The 23124-nt window shown below is 30.9% G+C and overlaps 1 protein-coding gene and 1 long non-coding RNA gene across 23 annotated transcripts in view; one reads left to right on the top strand and one right to left on the bottom strand.

The window, feature by feature from the left end:
* The window catches only part of LOC130673039 (uncharacterized), a 154905-nt gene that overhangs the window by 23340 nt on the left and 108441 nt on the right, over positions 1-23124 (top strand). For all 3 annotated transcript variants that reach the window (XR_008990822.1, XR_008990821.1, XR_008990820.1), the window contains exon 4: positions 20577-20717. This is a non-coding gene — a long non-coding RNA (uncharacterized LOC130673039). The remainder of the gene's footprint in view (positions 1-20576; positions 20718-23124) is intronic.
* Positions 1-23124, bottom strand: part of LOC130673034 (gamma-aminobutyric acid receptor subunit beta) — an 81007-nt gene that overhangs the window by 17012 nt on the left and 40871 nt on the right. For 10 of the 20 annotated variants that reach the window (XM_057477896.1, XM_057477901.1, XM_057477892.1 and 7 more), the window contains exons 4-6: positions 9923-10149; positions 6993-7075; positions 751-888 (exon numbers count right to left, since the gene is read on the bottom strand). In XM_057477896.1, the coding sequence (XP_057333879.1) occupies positions 751-888; positions 6993-7075; positions 9923-10149 (448 nt within the window). Of the gene's footprint in view, positions 1-750; positions 889-1819; positions 1958-6992; positions 7076-9922; positions 10150-20068; positions 20137-23124 lie in introns of all 20 variants that reach the window. The other 10 variants (XM_057477895.1, XM_057477902.1, XM_057477905.1 and 7 more) reach the window with 3 other exon arrangements.

The raw sequence follows: 23124 nt of genomic DNA, 5'->3' as shown, positions 1-23124 counted from the left end.
ACTCGGCGTTGGGACAAAATTTTTTGTTCACTCTTTTATTATGTCTATTTTTCATGACTATTGCTCATCGTCTTCATCGACGTCGATTGTGTGTCACGTGTTCCAGCAGTGTGCTCTTTCTCATTCCGCGCACGGCTGAACAACCATTTCCGTTTGTCGATATTTCCCGGCAAAGAGAAAGAACAAGAAAAGACATCAAGTATACGACTAGAGAGAAGTAGCCCGTAGGCGAACTACTCAAGGACTACTACTACTTTTTTTTTTCTTTTTTTTTTTTTTTTGTTATTATTACTAGTTCTACTACTTTAACATTTTTCCAAAAACAATTTAGACCGAGGCCTGAGGCAAAATACCAAAATAAAATTTTTTTTATATTTCTTTGATCAACTTGTTTTTTGTAACTATTTTTCGGCAAAAGTAATAGAGTCATCATTATATGACTGATGAAATTGGTTTTATCTATTTCTTATCGTTTCTTGTAACGGAAATTAGTAGTCTTCGATACAGGTTAAGTCTATCTTTTAAAAGTTATCATGGCTCGAGCGGAAATTCATGTTTCCTCTGTTCAATATCTATACCAATACTGTTGAATAAGGAAATTAGATCTGTATAAACATTATTAGATTTCATTTCAAAGAACATCAACATAACATGAAAAACAAATATTCGGTAAAAAAGTACTGTGAGGTAGGAAAAAAAAAGGTATAATGAGGTCGGTCAGGAAGATAGATTGTCATTATCATACATTACCGGTAGTGAGACTGATTTCCATTGCGCGTTGGCGATGTCCGAGGACCTTGAACTGGGGGAGAGAAACCTCACTGCTGACACCGACACTGTTTGGACCCTCGTTCCATTTGTACCGGATATCCCGCATCGTGTATCCGACTGTAAATAAAATAGAGAACCCCCTGGTGTTGATACACACCTACCGGAACCCACGTCAACACACGCACGTTCCGAGGGGGCCTCCACTTACCTCACACACGACATCCACCATATTGTACGCCAAATAATTTATTAAAATCCTTTGTTCTTTTTTGCCATGTCCATTGTCCTCTACCTTCCCCGAAACGCAGTTCGGTGGCTAAACTTTATTTTCATTCATGTTGTTTTTGTTTTACTATTTATTTTAGTTTTTTTAAAGCCGTGTGTGTGTTGCAGAGCTACCACGGAGCTTCGTTTGTAGTAATTTACCTTTTTTATTTATTTTCGGTTGGTTACTTTTTCTTTTTTAAAGAAAAAAGGAATAGATTGAGAGAAAAATCCCAAGAGGATGAGATTCGACCACGCGTGAACTAACGGCCGGAAGAATCTGGAAGCTCCGCGGGGAATCGTGTGTGCTTTGCAAGTATAAATGTATAAAAAGGAATAACAAAATATAAAAAAATGAAAAAACCGTTGAGTATAAAAAGGAGTAAAAGGAAGGAATAGAGAAAGGAAGAAGATCTTAGTGGTGCAATGGTGTAGAAAATAAAACATTGTTCAATTTGTGTGTACACATCGGCGAAGGCAGACCAGAGAGACCAAAGAGGTCTATCTTTTTATTTTCATTTCTATTTCCAATTTTTTCAATTTATAAAAACAAAACGATAAAACAAAAAAACCTTTTACTTTTTCACTACTTTTCGTTTGATTTTTCTCTGGTCTTTGTTTATTTTTCCTCATTGGATATGAAGAGGATTTAACAAAAAATATATACAGGATTATAGAAGCATCACAAATCTTGATGCACATCTATCTATACATACATTTGTTATTTATTTTCAACACATATATATAGATATAAATGTGAGTGTCTGTGTATTTGTGTTCTAACCTGTAGATAGTTGTATGTTTCGTTGTCGCTGCCTGTGCCCGAGTACGCGAAACTGCGGCAGTTCCACCTCGCTTGAGATGCCGACCGATTGATAGCCAGCGTTCCATTTGTACCGAATATCGCGCATTGTGTATCCAACTGCCGAGACAATAAAATACAAAAAAATATTTTTCCAATCTAACGTACATAACAACAGTAATAAAATTTTTCATAGGGCTTGCAAGGGCTTTATTTCTGGTTTCAGTTTCATATCAAATGTCATTTTGCTCGGATACTGTGTTACACTACTCGGGTTATTTATGCCCATTTTTAAATTACTACAAATGTTCTCTCTGCTGAAACACTATCATTTAAAAGTATTTCAAATAATTCTCGTTCCCTTTGTGACGAAAAATTTTATCTCCGCTCAATAATCGGATATACGTTATTTTTTTATTCCAGTTTCAAATTACAGAAAGCGAAACTCTGTCCCTTGAAATAATTTTTTTTCATTAAAAAATTTTAAAATCAGTATGAGAGAACATTTGTGATCAAACAGTGATCATTAATAAAAAATTTAATAACAGAAATAAACGCTAACACAAGAAATAGCAAATATTTAATTACTGGGTTATATTATTTAGCATTTATTGTAACAATAGTTACACATGTAAGTTTAATTAAGGCATTACAATTTCTTGTGTTCATACAACATGATTAATAACAACATTCTTGAGAAACGAAATCCGGTAGTAGCAATCGTTAGGTTACATCGCATTCCAGGTTTTCAAATGGCATTTGGCCGCGGGCACCTGCATAGCAAGCATTTGTCAGATTCTGGATTAAGTAATCTCGAGTATTCATGATTAAGTCTACCGATTGTTAGAGTTTTGCATTAGATTTCAATTTCAATTAGTTTCATTTTTTTTTACTTTACTTAAACTTTTTATTCTTTTTGTCATTCGCTGTCTAACTTATAAAAAATACAGCTCAACTCAGTACTTGGTAAAATTTCCATTCCAATCGATAAACTCGATTTTCTTTTTCTATCAACTGGTGACGGTGAATACCAATTTTATCTGTTTGCAAACCAAATTAAATTTGTTTCCATGATTGTCAATATAAATTCATTCAATACAAATAACTTAATAATTTTTGTCAAACTCACGATCAATAAATATATATCTATATATTACAAATACTTATTTTTAAACTCATTATGCAAATAATGGCACCCAAGTGCCATTTGAAATATTAAATACTCGCTGACTTATTTATATATTTTTATTTATAACCAGTGCAGCTTAAATAACTTTGAAATATTTGTTGTTATATTAAAGTGCGAATAATTAAAATTAAATAAATTAATACTTTTTTTTTTTTTTGATAATGCCAACTCATTGCTTATGAATAAGTAGCAAGGTTAACGATATTAATAAACATAAAGTTTTTTTTTATTTATTCATTTTTTTTTAGTGCTCGTAGTATCACGAGAACATATATAAAGTGGTCAAGGACAACAAAAAAATGTTTTTACCTGGAGATCGAAAGAGATTGAACGAAAAAAAATAACAAAGTTAAATGTTTCGTGCAAGCGTGCAATTGTGATTACTGCAATCCGACAAGCGAATACAAATAGTTTGAATCTTTTTTTTTTTTTTTTTTTGGAGAAACTCAATTAATAATATTAATTTTTTATTTTTACAATAACTCTTGCCAACAGTTATCCTCTTTAAAATTAAAATTTCTCTAACGAATTTACGTAGTATCCTAAATATTTGATAAATTTAATTAAACGTTAACAAATTTGTAATAATAAATATTTTAATTTATAACTAATTAAATAGCGCACGCGTTTATGAAATAATGATAATAATATATTAGATAAAAGCGGTTGGGTATAGAGAGTATGTAGGATGAAAATGACGGTAAACATAGGAAAGAAGGAGAGGTAGTGGGACGTGGGGAGACGCAGGAGGAGAATCGAGTGTTTAGTAATGGGACGCGTTCAAAAGAGGGCGCTTACCCCTCGCCAGCTATCTAGCCATCTATCTATCTATCTATCTACTTGCTATCTCACTTGCTGTTTTGACATAATTGCATCTGCTGCTGCATGTCTAGTCCCGTATACCGACACTCGACATTTTGCTGGCGGGTACGGAAACTCTGAGTGCCAACTACACGATACATTGCTCGCGCGTTTTCTCTACACCAATACTCTCTTGTGAAATGACACGTGCACTCACTACTCTCTAACGAGAGTACGAGACACATAAAATAGCTTGTGCTTGTCAATATTTTATAAAATATTAAAACAAATACTTAAACTTACAAATAAATTTAATAATTATTTTATTTAAAATAAATAGGATTGAGTTTCTCATTAAGGTTCATGCGAATGAGATTAATTAAATAATGTATTATTAACTTACGATAAAAGCTTTATCATAGAGGAAAGTTTAAACCTCAAGCACGTAATGCAATAAGCTCAGTATCATGCAGACATATATATGTATAAATGGAACCGATACCTGGCCACGTAACTGAATACGTGGCCCGAAGTTGCTCTCGGTACATCAGCAGAGAGTGAGAGAGTTTATAGTTTATAAATCGCGAAAGAAGAAACCTCGAGAATTCAAAGTCCCGGCGGCAAATTTAACCAACTGGTGAGCTTGGAAAAACACTAGTGGGAAAGGAAAAGCTGAAAAATAAAAAATACCAACTACTCGAGTGTTTCTGACTTTTCTCACTCTTTTTTATACTTTAAACTACTGAAATATATATGTATATAATAGAACCGGAAGTATTCGACGGCATTTTCCAAAGCCGCTTTAACTCGCAGCTATTTCTAACTCTCTTACTCTCACTCTTCATCAACCGGCAGCAAGTTGTTGGAAAATTAAATGCCTCAGTAACCAACCAACCATTAACATTTGCTAGTTACTTTTTTTTTTTTAAACGTCTTAACAAATTAACCGACTTATTTTAGATTTTTATTTTTAAATTAAATTTATTTAAATGCTCATTGATGAAAATATTTATCTAACTACATGCAGATCATGCGGAGTTAAATCTAGTTAAATAATTAATTAAACGCATGCACTGGCTAGATGCACAATGCGTTATTCGGTTATTTTATATAAATAAAATCGATATCTGTCAATCGGCATCAGGCTGCGTAGGCTCCTTGAGGATTTTTGGCCTTTGGTCAGTGGCCCCCCCCACACACGAGGCTCAGTGCTGTCTTTTCGGACGCCTCTATGGCATATTATTGGCTTATTATTTAGTACTTATAATTATTCATGTCATTTAATATCAAGTTGCATTAGTTATGCTGCTTGTAATTTTATTAATTGTTTACTTAATTTATTGTTATTTTTTTTTATTGCGTACATGGCAAAAATTAAAATAGAATTGTTAATTAGCAAAAAATTGGCTTATGTACAAAGAGGCTGTCGTGTTGTTTTTATGATACTTTTATTTATTTTTAAAAATTACAAAACGTTGCCAATAAGTTTGAATCAAATTTTTGAATTTATTCTATAAAAATATCATTAAAACACTCTGGTATCAAACAGTGGAGACCCTTCGAATAAAAAAATGCATATATATATGTATGTTAAAGAAAAATATACTCAGCATTAGATATTTTGAATCTATAAGATAGCGTTATAGATTAATAATGATCAAAAACAGATTATAATTACGTATATAAGAGCTGATATAAATATTTTGAAAATAAATAAAATTTTTCTTGGCGATTGAGCCTCAAGAAATTTCATTGGGAAATTTTTTCGTTGGTTATTAAGAAAAAAATAATTTTTTTTTGTACCTTCTCTTTATAACCAATCTCAAATTGAAGAAATTCATGGAAGGATCTCGTGAATAGATTGGATTTTTTTGCTATTACCCCCGTGGAGTGCCGGACGATATGAATTTCCCCGGCGGGCGGAACGAAATTTTTAATAACACCAGAAGCCACCAGAGAAACCAATCATATATATATATATATGTATATAAATATACTCTTGTTCTGGCAGGCTATGTATTATATATTATACGATCTTTTCCCGTGTGACTTGAATGAACTTTAGATGCCCGCTACAAATCGTCAGGGTTAAATTACATGCAGAATAAAAAAAAAAAATAAAAATGTTGAGAGTTAAAGGGAGAGGTTGAAAGTAGTTCAAGTGTCTCATTAGTTCAGCTTGGATATGAAACAAGTGGTCGAGGAAAAAATAATAACAATAATATTCATAATAAAAATATATGAGATACACGTCGTTTTTTGTATCTTTTGGTGTTTTTATAGTTATTTATTTTTGAATTATTTAAAATTAATGTGTAATTTAATGTGACAACTTTGTAGCGGGAGTTAGTGAAGTAGATGCCGTTTTTCGTCAGACGGAAAAATTATTCAAATGATTTTTTTTATTTAGTTTTATTGGTTAGTTTTAATTATTTCAGTTGTTATTTATTATTTTTAGTGCTCAGCACATTTGCAGATAAGCATGTGCTCAGTTGGCTGCACACAGTGCTATCATTATGAGTACAATCACTGGATGAAATTCAAAATTAATATGATTTATGTGTGTATTTGTGAATGAACGAGTGAGTGAGTGAGTGAGTGAGTGAGTGAGTAAGTGAATTAGTGATTTTGTGGTGTCATAATAAACAATAAGAAAAAATAACGGGAAGCGGGGGAGGAGTCTCTGTATGCAAAACTCATATTTCAAACGGAACAGAAAAGACGAGGATGAAAAAAATAGTTAAAGTATTGCGTCGTGTATAAGTATGTAGAAAAAAAAAAATAAGCCCGAGGATAGAATAAAAGGGAAAACTTTTGTTACTCGTCAATATAAATTGGGACGACTATTTTCTTTTTTAATATTTTTTTTGCTTCAGTGACCTGAAAATGAAATGAATTTGGGGAACTAAAATCTGTCGCAATTACTGAGTATTTTTCTTTTTTTTTTTTTCATCGTTTTTTCGAGCGTTTATAAATTTTTTCAGCGCAATTTATTTTGTGTGAATTGAGTGGAATTTTTTTGTTGTTGCTTTATAAAAGTATTTTCTGCGTATTGTTTAAAATTGAATTTCAAATTTTATTTATTTCTGCTTTAGTTTTTCTATTCACAGTTTTATCGGCAGTCAGAATTTATTTTAAATTAAACTCTTGCTCTAAGTTACTCACAGCTTTCGATTTCGATGTGACAAAGTTGTCGATCCATCGGGAAGTATTGTAGATTCATTGGACACGAAGCCGTGATTGTTAATCTAAAAAAATAAATAAATTTTATTTTTAAATTAAACAAACATTTATTCGTAATCATACAAATTTTCATAGCCGCCTTGTAAATTTTAATAAAAATATGTAAATATGAATATATAAAATTAATAGCACCGAGTGCGTCGTATGATGAAACAGTTTGCCCTTTGGCATGTCTACCCTATTTTTAAAAATAATATTTTTTAAAAATCTCGCCTACAGCGGTAAGTACTCGGCAAAACTGGAGGGTTAAATTATCCAGTGAACACACGTGGTCATGCATAAATATATGGGGTTATATTATATGTTTTTCCGCTCGTTTTAGTTTTATTTAATTACCCGTAGGTAAGTAAACTTGTGACTTTTTTTTTTTCTTCACTAAAGCCCAGGAAATATTTAAGTCTGAAAGAGAGTAACGGATTTAAATTATTTTTCTGATACAAATAATTTGAATAAGTTAGAAAAATACTATTTTTGATTATTTCGATTTATTATAACTACGGCCAGGATTTTTGCGTTAATTTAAAAATAATTAATAATTAGTGGTGTGAAATTTTTTATATTACGGGGAAAGTATTGGTCGTATTAAAAAAGTTTTCAAACAAAAGTTGTAGGAAATTTAATTTTCTAAAAATAATGTCTCTTATATTTTTTTCTTAGGACTAATAAAAAAGCCGTAATTTCAAAATTGAGATTTTCATAATTAATCAAATTTTGAATCATTCATTATGAATCTTAATTTTGAAATTACGATGAAAATATTGATCGTATAAAAAAATCATAAGAGACATTTTTTTTAGAAAATTAAATTTCCTACAACTTTTGTTTGAAAACTTTTCTAATAAGACCAATATTTTCGCCGTAATATCAAAAATTGGAACTACTCATTTCAAAAATAAGGCAAAAATCTTGTTCCTAATTATAACTCGAATAGTCGTTTGTGGGCTCAGTCATTCAGTAGCTTATCCGTTTTGAAACTCGATTGGCACTGTTGAAATCCAGTGGCCTTTGGTTGTGACTACGATCAATAAAATGATTAATACAATCTGACAGACCGTCAATCCGGCTTTTCTCGCTAAATACCTTTCCAATAATTGTGCTCGCGATATTTTATAAATAAATTTTCTCATACTTATTAAATACCTACAATCAATATTTGAAATTTTTCAAAAAATGTCAATTAATTGACTATTTGAGTGAGACAACACTAAAATACATTTTGTTATTAAAGATAACAGAAAATTTTTTTTGTCAATACCAATCAAGTTGATTTTAGTTTTTATTTGACAAAAAAAAAGCAGGGGTAAGTTAAATTTTCCAATACTCTGTGGTAAATAACGTAAATGAAAATTGTGTAAACATAATCGTCAAATATTGACCTCAGAATAAAAAAAAAACAAAACAGAAAAACTGAGGCTGTTTGAAGTAGTAAATTTTCTTGGCAAAAAAGAAAAACAAGAGTGGGTAACTAAAAGGCAATCGATATTAGTGTTGGGTTGAACCGTCATCATACTGCTCTGATAACGAGACCGTCGCACGCAATCTGACGTTTCTCATTTTCCTCATTCGCTCGTCAATCATATCCATTAAATTATCGTTTGGTTTCTGCCCTCTATAATCTTTCATATATTTTACATTGCCACATACCTTGCCCCGTTAATACTCATTTGATATTAAATACTCTTAAAATATATCTAATTGCGTCGAAATTTGTGTAAATAAAATTTAAAATCTGTAAAGAGTTATTTTTTAAACTCGTTTTATATTCAGCATTCATTTTACTTGAAATATAAATATAAAGGCAATAATTTGTTGCAATTAACAAGATAATTAGTCTGAATCGTACGGAATCGAAGATATAGACATTATCGGTTTCTAGGTTGCAATCGTTAAAACCGTAGTTAAGGGCACTTGCAAGTTTCAAGATATACCTGATAGTTTATTTCTAGCGTTTAATGTACATCTAACCGGGTTTAAATGCTCGGTAGGTTGCCCCCGGATGATGGACGCTATTGCCTGTGGCCAATGAAAATTCCAATACCCGCCTTCCTGCACTCCCTCATCCCTTATCATATCCACCGAAAAAATAAAAAATCGACCAAGAAAATTCCCTGCATTAAATTTTTTATTTTTTAATATAACTTTTTAAATATCTTTTTATCGTACCTCGGTCATAAAAAATAATCTGCTCATAAATTTTACATGCTCATAAAGTACTTTTTTTTTTTTATAATCATAAATTCTTAAAAAAATTAAAAAAACTTTAACGCATGTTAATTATTAAATCCTTTTGGCAAACTGGGTTTTGCATTTAGGTTCTAATAAATAGAGAAACGGGTTGCACGGTCGGATGATGTCCATTATAGTCTAAGAGGGTGTATAGAATTTGTTGGTACTGGGCATCCAACCGTATAATATATATATCTATATATATTTGTATGTAAGAGGATGGCTTTTGAATACAGTCCAGTTTGAAACGTTAATACGGAAATATCCGAGGGTAGTGAATGCTGTTCCAAGCCATGTACGATGACTAGAACGAGGACGAAGATGGGGAAATAGGATTCGAGAGGTAAATACAACCAACGGGACCAGAAGACCCGTGAAATAGCTTCGAGTATCTGAGATTCGATGAAAGGACTGCTGTTACTACTGTGTACTACCCACCCCTGGACTCTTTCTCTCCCGTTACTCTGGTAGCCCCTTTAAATTGATTCTGATCCGCTTTGTGTTAATGCTGTCAAAGTAAATTCACCGTCAAAAGCTTAACAGACTTTGTGTAATTTTAAATTTCATTTGTTACTTTGTTAAATTTTTATTTTTTTACTACATTTGAATATTTAAATAATACTCACCGTATACTCCGAGTAATACTGCCAGAATGATGTATACGAATGAACTCGTTGCTGGTGGTGGCAATGTGAAAGTACGACTGTTTTTCGTTGACAAAAAATGTATCTGGTACCCAGATATTTTTAATAAATTCCGAACCGACGCTCAGCGTTTCAACTCCAGGTCGCTTTTTAAATGCGAGCCGTGGGTCAGTCCAAAATTGCCGGAAGTAGAAATCCAACGTGAAATCCTATATTATCCCGGATGACACATAAAATAAAACATTTTAGAGAGAGAGTTTGTGACTTGGTAATTTCATTTCTCAAGCTCTAATATACATACATATGTACCATACATTTATATATATTAAGTTGAGAGATGAAAATGAACGTTGAAGATACGGAACTAAATGAATATGTTAAAAGTATGATAATAATAATAATAATAATAGTTATTAAAGTAATATTATAATAGTATGGGAATAATATTATTAGGATAGCAAGTAATTTATCTAAATTTATATAAGCCCATCTAAATATTTATGCACGTAGTAATGTAGAGTAGTAGGAAAACAAACTTTTAAATGATAAATTCATAATTTATGGATTTACATTTATCTTCATTCGACCTCACTTCAACGTTCCTCTTTAGATATTTAATTGTTAGAGTGCTCAGATTTATTAAAAATAGTCCACTAACGAAGCCGTCGCGATCTTTTGATTGATATTAAAATTTTCTACTTAAACTAATTAGCTTTAATAATACTCTTTATTCAAATAGTTACTATTATAATTATTAGCTGATATATTTTCTTGCCGCAGTTAAAGGCCGATGCTGCTGCTCCTTCGCTTGATATTATTTTCATTATTTTTATATAAAACCCTCAAAAGAATTTTAATCGCGTTATTTTACAAGCAATTAGTATACATGCATCCTAATGCTATTATTGCATCCATAATTAATTTAAATAATTAACTAAGGACTTTATTTCTGCAGGAGTTTTTTTATCTAACAATATTGCGACCACTTCGTTTACTTGGACCTCAATCAATCATACTTTGTGGCTTAAGTAATTATCTTTAAAAAACAGTCGAAAGAAAAGAAAAAGATTAAATTAAGATGAGTGATAGGTAAGCTACAAGTTGGCTATCGTGCACTTTATTTAAATTTAACCGTTGCAAACAGTCGTTACAAGAGTAAATGGCTTAACGGCTGTAGTAATAATAACAATAATAATGCTGAGAAATAATTAAGATCGTTATAGAAAAATTAATGGTACTGATCTTGAGATAAATACAACAAAAAAAATAAATAAAAGTTAGCCAGAGAAATAAAGTAATTGTGTTTAAACTTTTCATAAGAGCTCTAAACTCAAGTTCTGTCTTAGTTCAGTGACGCGCTCGTTAGAGGCGCTCATTCAGTCACGTGATCATTAGTAGCCAAGCTATTTTATCCTACACGGTTCTCTTGTTCATTTTCTTTTTTTTAAATTTTTTTTATTTAGTTTTTTATTCTACTCTTTTTTTTTTTTTTTTTTTTTTCTATCCTGTTCAGCGAAAGGTAATGAAAGGAGTTACCGGTTCGTCTTAAATCAGTCCGAGACTTTTTTGCTCTTATTCTCGCTAGTCTACTGGTACTCTCTCAAAAAGTATCGGCTTCGATACCCGTAAGATTGACTGCCACTCTTCAGAGTCTTAAGGCTAATTTTCATGAGAACTTGGACTTGCTACTTTCATTACTAACTTTAAAATTTTTTTTCTTTCATCTTATAAATCGTTATTGACTTTAATTAATGAAAAAACAAAAAAAAAAAATGAAATTCCATTGCTTTTACTAAATTAAAGTGGACGATGGCCATCTTGAAGCAAAATATAAATAAATTCAGTAACTAAAGATAATAAATTATTAAATTTAGATAAATGAGTTAACTCGTTCCAAGGAGTAGGTTCAAAAGTAAAGGAGTAAAATAAAGACGTGATAACGTCACGGAAGGAAGTATGTGGTAGAGAAAATAAGTACATACATATGTATTAATATATGTATGCATGTATGTATATAATATGAAGATATTTATATGTTATATGAAGAGCTGAGGAAGAAAATTTACTGTAGAGTAGTTAACGAAATATTCATGCTGCATGCGCTGTACTAACGTGCGTGCGTTTTAGTGAATAACACAATATTAGTATCAGAGATATATATATATATATATATGTTAATATTTTATAAATATATGTATATTTAATGCGCATGTATGCACGGTATATGTTGGGACGGCTGAGTGTACACTCATACACTCAGAATCCTTATGCGCTCTTGTGCATTTTCTAATGCCACCCTCCACCGCATGCCTTGTGAGCCCGACTCGAGTCTCGAGTCACTTTTAAATCCAGGGGCTTTACTTGAAGACCAACTGAGTCTTGTTATATTTTAAAAAACGTCTTTAGTCCTCTGAAAGTCTTGTCTTTTTGACGTACTTTTCATATTTTTAAGATTAACTTTTTTCCCTGCTTTTATAAATTAGGGAAGGGCGCGCGAAATGGGAAAAATATTCATTTTTTATCTTGATTACGTAAAACTTGTATCTTCTTACTAGCGTTAAAGTAACATATTTTTTTTAAAAAATAAGACATGGACATTTTTCCCGCCCCTCTTCTTTAGATGTTAAAAAAAAAAGTAAAGCAAAATAATAAATAATGTAAAAAAAAAATATAAATAAAGAGAAAGTAGAGATTTTGGGTTGTGAAAGGCTATAAAGCCATTTCTGGATGGGTCTCTTGGCAAACTGTTCTAACTTTACTCGGTTTGCCCGACTTGAGAGTAATACATTTCGTAGACTTAAACATTTTTTCCTTCTCTCTTTTTTCACTCATGCAATTTTCTTCTTCTTCTTCTTCTTCTTCTTCTTCTTCTTTATACCTATACCTATACACATTTATTTTATTTTTTCGTACTTTATTTCTTTGGTATCTCGACAAGTTATTTGCGTCGTAACTTTAAAGTTGTAGACCGAGAATAGCCAGTTCGATTTATCGTAAGAATTAAATAGATATCCTCAACAAAAAATATAAATAAAAAAATACATTTCCGTAAATTTTTACCAACTTCTTACTTAAAACCTTTAAAAGTAACACAAAAATCCATTACCGTATTATGATTTATAATTTATCTTCTACCCATTCACGTGAAATGAAATCCGTTAGAACAAAGAAAAAAATAAATAAATAAATTTAAAGTCTAACTTTGCAAATGCAATTTTGCTAAAAAATAAATTTTATTATAATAATAATAATATTTTTTACCCAACTCTTACGACAGTTCTTTTAATAGGTCACCGTAAAAGTTAACCGTCAAGGGCTTAATGGAACTTGTGCGGTAATACTTATTTTTATTCCTCCTACTCTAGTCATTTATATTTTTATTCAAAATTACGTCTCTTTGAACTCTTTTAATTATTAGATTAAAAATTATAATTTATGAAATTTCTAAAAACTATTTTTATTCGATAGTGGGTGTAAATAAAAAAACAAAAAAAATAAGTTGTAAAAATAGTTTTTTGTATTGCGAGTAGTAACAAAGGGAGAGAGTTGATATTGGTAAGAACAAAGGGATGAAGCATTGAGGCTTTAGTAGACTCAGCTATCGCAATTCATTTCCCTTTGAGAGTACAACTATTTGGAGCAACTATCCGTATAGTTTTGGGGAATCGGGATGGCCCGAGTGGTAAAAGGGATCCAGAGTATAAGGGATTGTTGGGTACAGAGAGTCAAAAAAAGTTTAGTTTTCAATAAAACCTTGTAGAATGGATTTTCGTATCTATATATATCTATATATATATCTAGGTTATATAATAGGGTAAGAGTGAGGGAATGTGCTTGAGACAAGTGATCAGCTGGAAAGATAACGAAGCTTTGCGATGGTATTGTAAGTCGTAAGGGGTTGAATGGTGTTCGAGGGGTAAAATAAGATGACGAGGCTAGTAGAGGGGTAGTGAGGAGTAGTGAGGGTAATATCCTGGTATAAGAAAGGGTGAACCAAGGACATAGAGACGACTTGGCTATTAGGAGGACATGCGGAGTTTATGGGTGTCTTGGGATTCCGAGAATAATCCTGGCATTTGGTATTCACCGTCTGAATTGCTTAGTGAATCTTTAATTTGTTAAACAAAATATTCTCATGGGTTCCTAAATATATCTTTAATTTTAATATTTAAACTTGTAAAGTTTAAAGAATAATATTTGTCTTTATAAATTTTTAATTATAAAAATAAACTTTTGAGATAAAAAATATTCGTTGTCATTTTAAAGAGGGTTGAGAGTGGATAGAATGGGTGGACTATAAACTAGCCAACTGCACCTGCCATCCACTTGACGTAACAGTATGGCTACTTAGACCTGGCTGCAAATAATCGTCTCTTGACATTTTTTATTATTTATTTTCTGAGGCTCTTATTCACTCGCTCGGCATTTTCCAGCTCTTGTCTCTCAGCTCCTTATCGAAAAATAAAAAAATAAAAAGACCACGACTTTAGAAATGTTTAAGATGTTTGCTCGTTCAAGTGTCTCCAACAACAACATAATAATAACAATGATAACAGTAAAAAACATGAAAATGTATATTTAAACCACTAGTTATTTACATATAAGCCAGTTACATGGATCGAGTATATTACGTATATGTATCGTGTCGAGATCTCTGCTCGGATTCAAATAAAAATTTAAATATTACGAGAACGGGATTCGGAATTTACCGAAAAGATGCTCGTCCACGTGATAATTTTTTTCGAGGAGAAAATAAGTTGCTCGCTCGGTAGAACGCTGGTTGGTTTCAGTATGATTTGGTTTAGTAGTGTGTGCTGGATATAACGCATTTGGCGACTCTCCAGGCGCACTGCGGCCCTGTTGTCGTCTCGAACGCTGGCTGGCAATCCCCGGGGATGTTCTCGAGGACGTCGCGGGTGGTACCCACCGACAGCGTAATATCACGATACCAAACTACCAAACGTAACTGAGTAAAAGAGTATATAATGTATATATATAAGGTATTTTCCCTCTTGTAAACGTGAGCTCCACCAACTGAGACACTAAATTGTGTGCTGTGGTTTATAAGTATATTATCATATTCTCGACGTGTTTTTTTTTTGTACGTTCACTATATAACGATCAAAACTCTTGTCGTAAATCATAGCTAAACTACAGATCTTTATTTTTTATATTTAATTAATAAATAATTTATAATCACTTATCATCCATGTGAAAAATAGTCGACTGGGGAAATCTTAGCTCGACAATATCTGAAGACAGTTTTAACAAAAGATAATTCGATTGAATTGGGTCACGAGTTTGAACAAAAACTTAACGCTTATCTCGTTAGTAAGAAAAACGTATCTGGGGATTTGGTGGTAGTAGAGATGGCGACATCGAGCTTGGGGGTTAAAGCACTGTGTGTTTTACTTTCATACAACAAAGAAAATAAGGTAAAAAATCAAGAGTTTGAGATCCTAGATAATCTCTCTTGAAAAGGTACAAAATGTTTAAGGCAAATGTGTAAGGGGGGTGGGGTAAAGGAAGAGTAGACGACTAATGCGCAGTAAATACGCAAAAACGTTTGACAAGGGTTCTTACTGGATTCCAAGGGTATTGGCTGGGTGTATACATGTTACTATATATCAGAGATGTATAATATACGAATGTAATATGATTTTGGGCTGGTGATCAAAAACTGTCGTTAAGAAAACCAGAGTAAAGAGAAAGAATAAAAATCGATGTTAAAAGAGCTCATTCAATTTAAACTTGTCTTTTACTCCTCACCCCTTTATTCTTATTGGTTACTTGCCCTTTTCATTCTTGAAATCTTTCCCAAATATTTGTCATAAAAATATATTTTTCATTCCACCCCAAAAATTTAAATTACAAGTTCGTGTCATAGGAATTTATTTCCAATAAATTTAATATCCGATGTCACTTAAATTACTTGATTAAATTTTTTATTGTTGTCTTTTGGTTTTAAAATAAAGACTCTGTTGATCAGGTATGCGGTGGAGTGTACACAAGCATATACAAGCTGCAAAAGCTTATCAAGCAATCGAAAATTAATTTTTCAGTTTTTATAAATTTATAAATAAATATAATATCGCAATCCCTTTTTCACTTGAATGCTTTCATTGTACCAAGAAAAACGTTCGGTATTATTAAATATTAAGTTTTCAATGTTTTTTTTTTTTTTTTAGTTCTTTCAAAGAGAATTATGAATAATATTTTAGAGTATAAAGTAATAAATTTATATTTAATAAAAGGAACATAAATATTAAAATTTGTTAATGAATAAATGTCTTTGAGCTTTATATTAATAAAGCTCGAATAATATATATTATAAATTTAAACGTGTGTTTGACATTATATCTAAGGGATTAAATTTTAAAATTGGTTCTACTACGCTCATACACACGATTTAAAATTGCAAATTTATTCAAAATATCATAAAAAATTTAAAACCCAACCAATTTTATTCACAAACAATTTTTTATCAATTACACATTTTTTTATTTTATGTCTTAATTTTTATATATTTATACCTGAAAGTCAGCATTCATTTTAATCCTCTTTGGATCTAAATATAAAATATTATGTATTTTCCACTACTCAATAAAATTTATGACGGGAATATAAATAAAATCCAATAAATGTAATTTAAAAAAAAAAAAAATACCGAACGTTTTGAAATTATTTTAATTAAACACGTTTTACCACACTCAGTTGCAAAATGGATGCACAGTCTAAATAACAATGATAATGGTAATTAATTAAATATTTATAATAATAATAATAATAATTATATGCAATGTGAAAGCATACACATGACGCGGCGGCGGCCAGAAGCGCACTGCACACACTGACAATATGATTTCGTAGCATCTCGACTTTCGTATTATGTCGATTATTTATCATTTACTTGGTTTTTAAACCACTCGTTTAAATATATCAATTTTAATTCATTAATTATTTAAAAAATTTTTTTAAATCGTAACCCGAGTCATTTTCGAGGTTTTTTTATTTTGCAATCCACGGGGTCCTCGTGTGTGGGATGCAATTTTGTATCAGCTCTACACATCAATAACCAACAATTATATTTATTACTCTAATTTATTTATTAATTTACAGATTAATAAATAAATTAATGAATTTATATATTTCGTTGGTGATTCGTGTAAGAGATATGAAAAATCAAATTAACGGGCAAATTTACATATTTAAAATTTTATTTATTTATTTATTTATTTACGTTTGTTTATTTATAAATTTAGTAGGAAAAGTATTGGGATAGGATCGATTTATAATTTGGAGAACAAGAGAAATCGCGAGTCACGTTCCAGGTGACAGTGTCGATTATTTGATTTGGTTTCCGCACAGGGCTCAACACCTGGGGTCCAGTCTCGTACATTCAGTTTCAGTTACAATCAAATGTCCACTTTATATCCTGATATTTGTCATAAAAGCAGCCCTTCGAAACACCTCTCGAGGTTTCTCTCTTTCTCCGGCACTTTTTCCTACTTCCGTATATCCAAATTAAGCCTAATTTTTTTTTTGTCTATTATGATTCTAAGTGCTTCAATTTACATTTAAAAAGCAAAAATATTTTTCATAACAATGCCTTTATGGTTGATTCAAAATTTTTTATTCAATTTTTTTTTTTTTATTATTATAATTTTTTTTTGCGGTCGATTTTAAATTTGAATCTGAATGTACAAACCGGAACTTCAGTCGAATGCTACTGGAATATATCATAATAAATACAGAATATTATGCTAAACCTAAAAAAATACAAAAAAAAATTGAAAAATAAATAATAATAAATATCAATGTATTGTTTACATAAATACAATGTAACATTTGTTCGTCCAGTGGCCTGCGGAGCTCGAATTTCGTTACCACAAATTTTTTTTAGTCCATTGAGTTTTTAATTTCAGAAAAATTCATTTTATTTTTGAGATAATTAAAATTTATTCATAATTTTAAAGAGAATAAAATAAATTTAAGTACAAGAGGACTAATTATTTGGCTCTCTTGTATATGTATATGTATATTTATGTTTATACATATGCATACTCTGATGGAGACACGTATACGTGTTGAAAAAGCCTTTGCTCGAAATTACTATATATAAATATTTAAAACTAGAGCGAGAGCGCGACATACAAAGCAATAAGAGAGTTATAAAGACAGTGTGATAGTGACAGAAAGATGTAACAAAACTTTATATATATGTATTTATATATATATATATTTAATAGACAGAGATAGAGATAGAGGTAGAGGTAGAAAGATCTAATGAAATTCGTAGCGAGTGCCAAGCCCGAGAAATTATCTTCGACTTCCGGTCCAAGCCAGAGCGTAACGTAACGTAACGTAACGTAACGGTTTTCCATTAGAGGTTTGGCTCGTTAGAGTACAGGCCAGACATTAAAGACGTCTGCCTGCCCGCCTTTATACTCCTTGGAGTATTCGAGTTCCTCCGATTCCTTGTTCGCCGGCGCTATAGTTTCAAGACTTGTTGGGATTTGAACTTACATACATGTACTAAACTCTTTAGTCTTTATCTCAAGTATCTCTTCTTCCTTATTACCACCATCTCAATGAGAGAATAAACTCAAACAAACTTCAAGACTTAATTATTAAATCTTTCCAAACAACAAACTGTTTTATTAATTGCTCGATAAATTTATAATAATAATGATAATAATAATTATTGTTGATAAATTTGTAAAACAAGTCTGTAAACTATAGGCCGGATTTATTTTAAAAACTCAAAGGACTTAAATAGTTTAATTTTAATAATAATTAAATACCCCAAAGCTACTTTATATAAATTAATTAGCTTGTCGATTAAAATGTGGCTGCTGTTTTGTTGATTTAACTCGAGCTTCGCGGGTTTGGCCATGCATTGTAACACACAATTGTTTATGTATAAATTAATTAATTAATTAATTAATTAATTGTATACACAAAGACGCAATCAATCACAATAGATATGGTAAACGAAATTGTATAAATATAATAATAATAATTAATAAAATGTGAATCTTGCGAAGACTGTGGAACGTAGCAAGGTTCCCTTGTAACAGTACAGCCAACCAAACAGCCGTGACGAGCTAAAAATATTGTTAGTTTTTTTTTTTTTTTTTTTTTTTTTCAGCGTCTTCAGTGTTTTTGTATTTAATTACTCAAACAAATAACTAGTACTTTGGTGGATTAATGTTGATCCGTGGGATTTGTTTTTGAACAAAAAAAGGACACGAGCAAGCATCAACTAAATACTCGCGATAAAAACAATAATTAAAACACAGGCATTCAACACATTTAACAATTTGCAATCTTTTCTACCTTACTCATAAAAGTTTAAACATTTAACACACAAAATTGACGCTTGCTCGTTATTTCAATTTTATTTATTTAGTAAAAGGAGGTACGATCTTTAGTTTTTTTTAACTTAAAATGGTAATTGAGTAAAGCCAATTATAGTTTTAATTTTAATTTACCTGTCATATCTTAATAATTTATTATAAAGTTTTCAAGTTAATAGATAATTTTTTTTTTTTTAAATCTGTGAAAATATTTAATATAAAAAATAAATATGAGGATTTGTTTAAAATGGAATAAATTTGAAATTCTTTATATAAAAAAATGTGTACGACAAGGAATGGTTACGGTAAAGCTTGTAAAATGTGATTATGACGTTAAAATAGGTTCTTTTGAAGTGAAGAGATTTTAAGAAGAGGTATCACTGTCAGTTACGATCGTACCTTCTTTTAAAAATAATAAAAAAAAAAAATAATAGAAATTGTGAGGAGCAAAAAAGGTAAAAGAAGTAGGGTGATACGTATAGGAGATGAAGAGATGTCAGTGGTTGTCAGTGAAAAAAAAAATATATAAAAAAACGTATATAGATAGATAGATAGATAGAAAGATAGATGTGTTGGTTTGGGAGTAACTACAAACGACCTAGAAAGGGATTAAAGTTGAAGTAGCGGATTGAGGTTTTGTTTGGGGCGAATTGACGTGGATGCTACGAGAAAAAAATAAAAATAAAAAAAAGTTTAAGGATCAAGACAAAGGATAGGATCGAGCGAGCGATTAAGTTGACGTGAGTTGTACGATTAAGAGGCACCGTACCATCAACACCTCCGACACAGAACTGATGCTGAGGACATACATGGTGACGCCAACTTCTACGGGTGGACCTGGAATCAACAAAAATACCAAGCGGCTTGCTGCACGATCATATCTCCAACAAATTTTATTTAACAACATATCCACCTTTTTACGTCTATCACCATTTTTTCATGTCCTTTATTTTTTTATTTTTTTGTCACCGCCAAATATTTAATTTTTTTTTTCTGAAAATTAAAATTATTGTTTTTTGTAATCTTGTCTTAATTAGAGAATAAAGAACGTGAAAAAATCAAGTGAATTTTTTAAATTTTTCCTGAAAAAAAAAAAAAAAATAAATAAAGTAAAAAAACGTTGTATGAAGAATAGCTCCTACCCTGCACGGAACCAAATCAACGGTTGTTAGTCCAGGCTAGAAAAAATTATGTTAAACTTAGTCTAATTATTAAAATAATAATAACAATTAAAATTATAAAATAAAAAAATTTTTTTTTTAAAATAATTGTTCCAGATTCTTGGATCAGTTGCGTTTAAGAGTGGGTTTTGTGAAGTACCAATTAATTATATAAGGTGAGTGTTGCACGGAAGGGAATGTGGAAGACATCATGTCAACTTAGTACTCTCATCACCGACCGTCTTGTGCAGAGGTCAGGTATTTACTCTTTTATTTTTTTCACTCGCGTTTTTACCCAACTTGTGTAAAAATATCTGTTCAAGTATTTGGATATATATCTATATTTTTTGTTGTTGTTTAACAAAATGCAATATAAATAATTTAGCGTCACGTTGATACGCGTTAGAAAGGGCCGAAGAAATTATCAGTGCTGGCAGCGGGCAGCCCATCTCAGCAGCCGCGGCATAGCAGCTAGCGTCTAATGGGATGGCATATTTACTTAAATATATAAAGGTATATAAATATATGTCACGAGCGTTTTCCCTTATATAATATTTACTTTTAAATTACACCCAAAGCTCGTGCTCATATATTTATATTTAATTATCATAAATATGAAAAAATATTCTAGAAATAACTCGCTCATAAATTTAAAAAAAAAAAAATCAAATAAATTTCGCTAACATTCTAGACCGAATTCCATAAATTATTAAATAAGAAAAATTAAATTTTGAATTTCTATTTACAATAAAAAATAGGGAAAAATTTTTAGTAAATTTAAATTTAAATATTTATGGAAACTATTGTAAAAAAAAAAAAACAACATAGGGTGTGGATGCCTTACAGATAACTGTGATAAAAAATTTCATATAGTAAATATATATGTATTAAAATTCAAAGTTTAAAGTAATCAATAATTTATATAAATTAAAATTTTTTGCATGCCGGTGTCTATGAACGACATACATTTTTCTAAACGCACTAATGAGGAACGCATTTTAAAAAATATTTATTAATATAAATAAAATATTAAGTATTTTATTGACTAGTGTATTGATTATGAACAGGTAAACAAGGGAAGTGCGATTTTGAATAAAATAAATTGCGCTAACATATATGCGACCATTAATAAAAATATTTGTCTCTAATTTGATCACAGTGCGAGTGTATCAGTGTATCTAACGAATAAAAAACCAACGGCTCCCTTTAATTAAAATAATACGGTAACACAAGTGGTTCTAATGGTTATAAATTTGAAACTAAGGTTAAGAGTCAATAAACAAGACAGAGTAATCGAATTTTTAATTAAGATGGTCAATATAATGAGAAAGCGAGTCAACTAATTTAATGAAATGGACACTTGGTTCTTGTTATCCTTGAACCTCTTGGTCCTACTCGTTGTCTTATTGTCTTTGTTCACTACAACTTGAGATCCCTCTTTTATACTCGTTCACCTCTCAAGCCCTCTCGATTAAACTGTTTCATCCACTCTTGATTTTCAAACTCAACTCATCCCATTTATCTCATTCCGTTCTATTCTGTTCTATTCTGTGTCCCATCTAGTCTCTCAAACCACTGGGACTGCTGGGCTTTTATCAGTTGAGAGCACAACCGACGTAGCAGCGACGTGTCCACATCCGCTCGGCGTGTCCTGTTCTCTAACAGTGACGAATGTCCTTGTGTCCACCACACCGTCCAAGTGTCGTCGTGTCCTGTCGTAATTAACTCCCTGCTGCGCGTAAAATCGCTCCCGTGACTCTACTACATCCTCGTCGACGTACAATCCACTATACGTCAATATCCGACAGACTAATAAAACAAAAATAACAAAATCCCAGCTCCTAATCAAACTAAATGCTACCCACTGGCTAAAAACGATAAATTATTTATTATTTTACCTTTTTCGATAGTAAATATTACTTTTATTAATTCCAGAGCTCAAATTTACTGATTTACTACTGACGTTTCCCATTAGAACCACGAGACTTGGACGGGAGAAAATAAATATGGAAATTTCAAAAAAGTCAAATAAATTTTAAATTATGCAGAGAAGACCGGGGCACGATGAATTCCCTCATACATTTGTCAAAAAATAAAATTATGATCAATGTTTTCGAGATCGACCAAAAGCCTCGAAAAATAATTAGCAGCTTCGGCTGGTGGTCGTGCCCCGGTCTCCCTTATGGGAGTAATGACAATAAATTATTTAATCTAAAATTTACCGAGAAAATGATTCAGGAGATTGGTTTTGTTGGGGATTCAAAACGAGATAAATATTAGGTTGAGGTAAAATTTAAACGGTTTTTTTTATAATCCTGAAGTTCATCTTTAAAAAATAAAGAAAAAATACATATTTGGGTCTGTGGGATTAGTGATAACTAAAGTTTGTAGCTCGATGATTTTTTTTTTATAAACTTTAAAAAAATATACAAACATATCAATAAAACCAATTTTTGGTCATTATTAATTTATATATTTTCATTATGAAAATTCAAACTACTGTAGCTCTGCAACCGGTTGATAACTTTGTCAAAAAATTATATAGAGTCTTATTAAACCATTTTACAGAAAATTAGTTACGAAAATTATCGGATAAATTAATTGTAAAATCTTAGAAAAAAAAAAAAAAAATCATCAAACTTGAGTAAAAAAAACGAGTGATAAC

Source organism: Microplitis mediator, chromosome 8, assembly GCF_029852145.1.
Source record: "Microplitis mediator isolate UGA2020A chromosome 8, iyMicMedi2.1, whole genome shotgun sequence".
Taxonomy (NCBI): Eukaryota; Metazoa; Arthropoda; class Insecta; order Hymenoptera; family Braconidae; genus Microplitis; species Microplitis mediator.
Note: the sequence above shows the minus strand (reverse complement) of the source record. Positions and strands in the feature narration are given on the sequence as shown.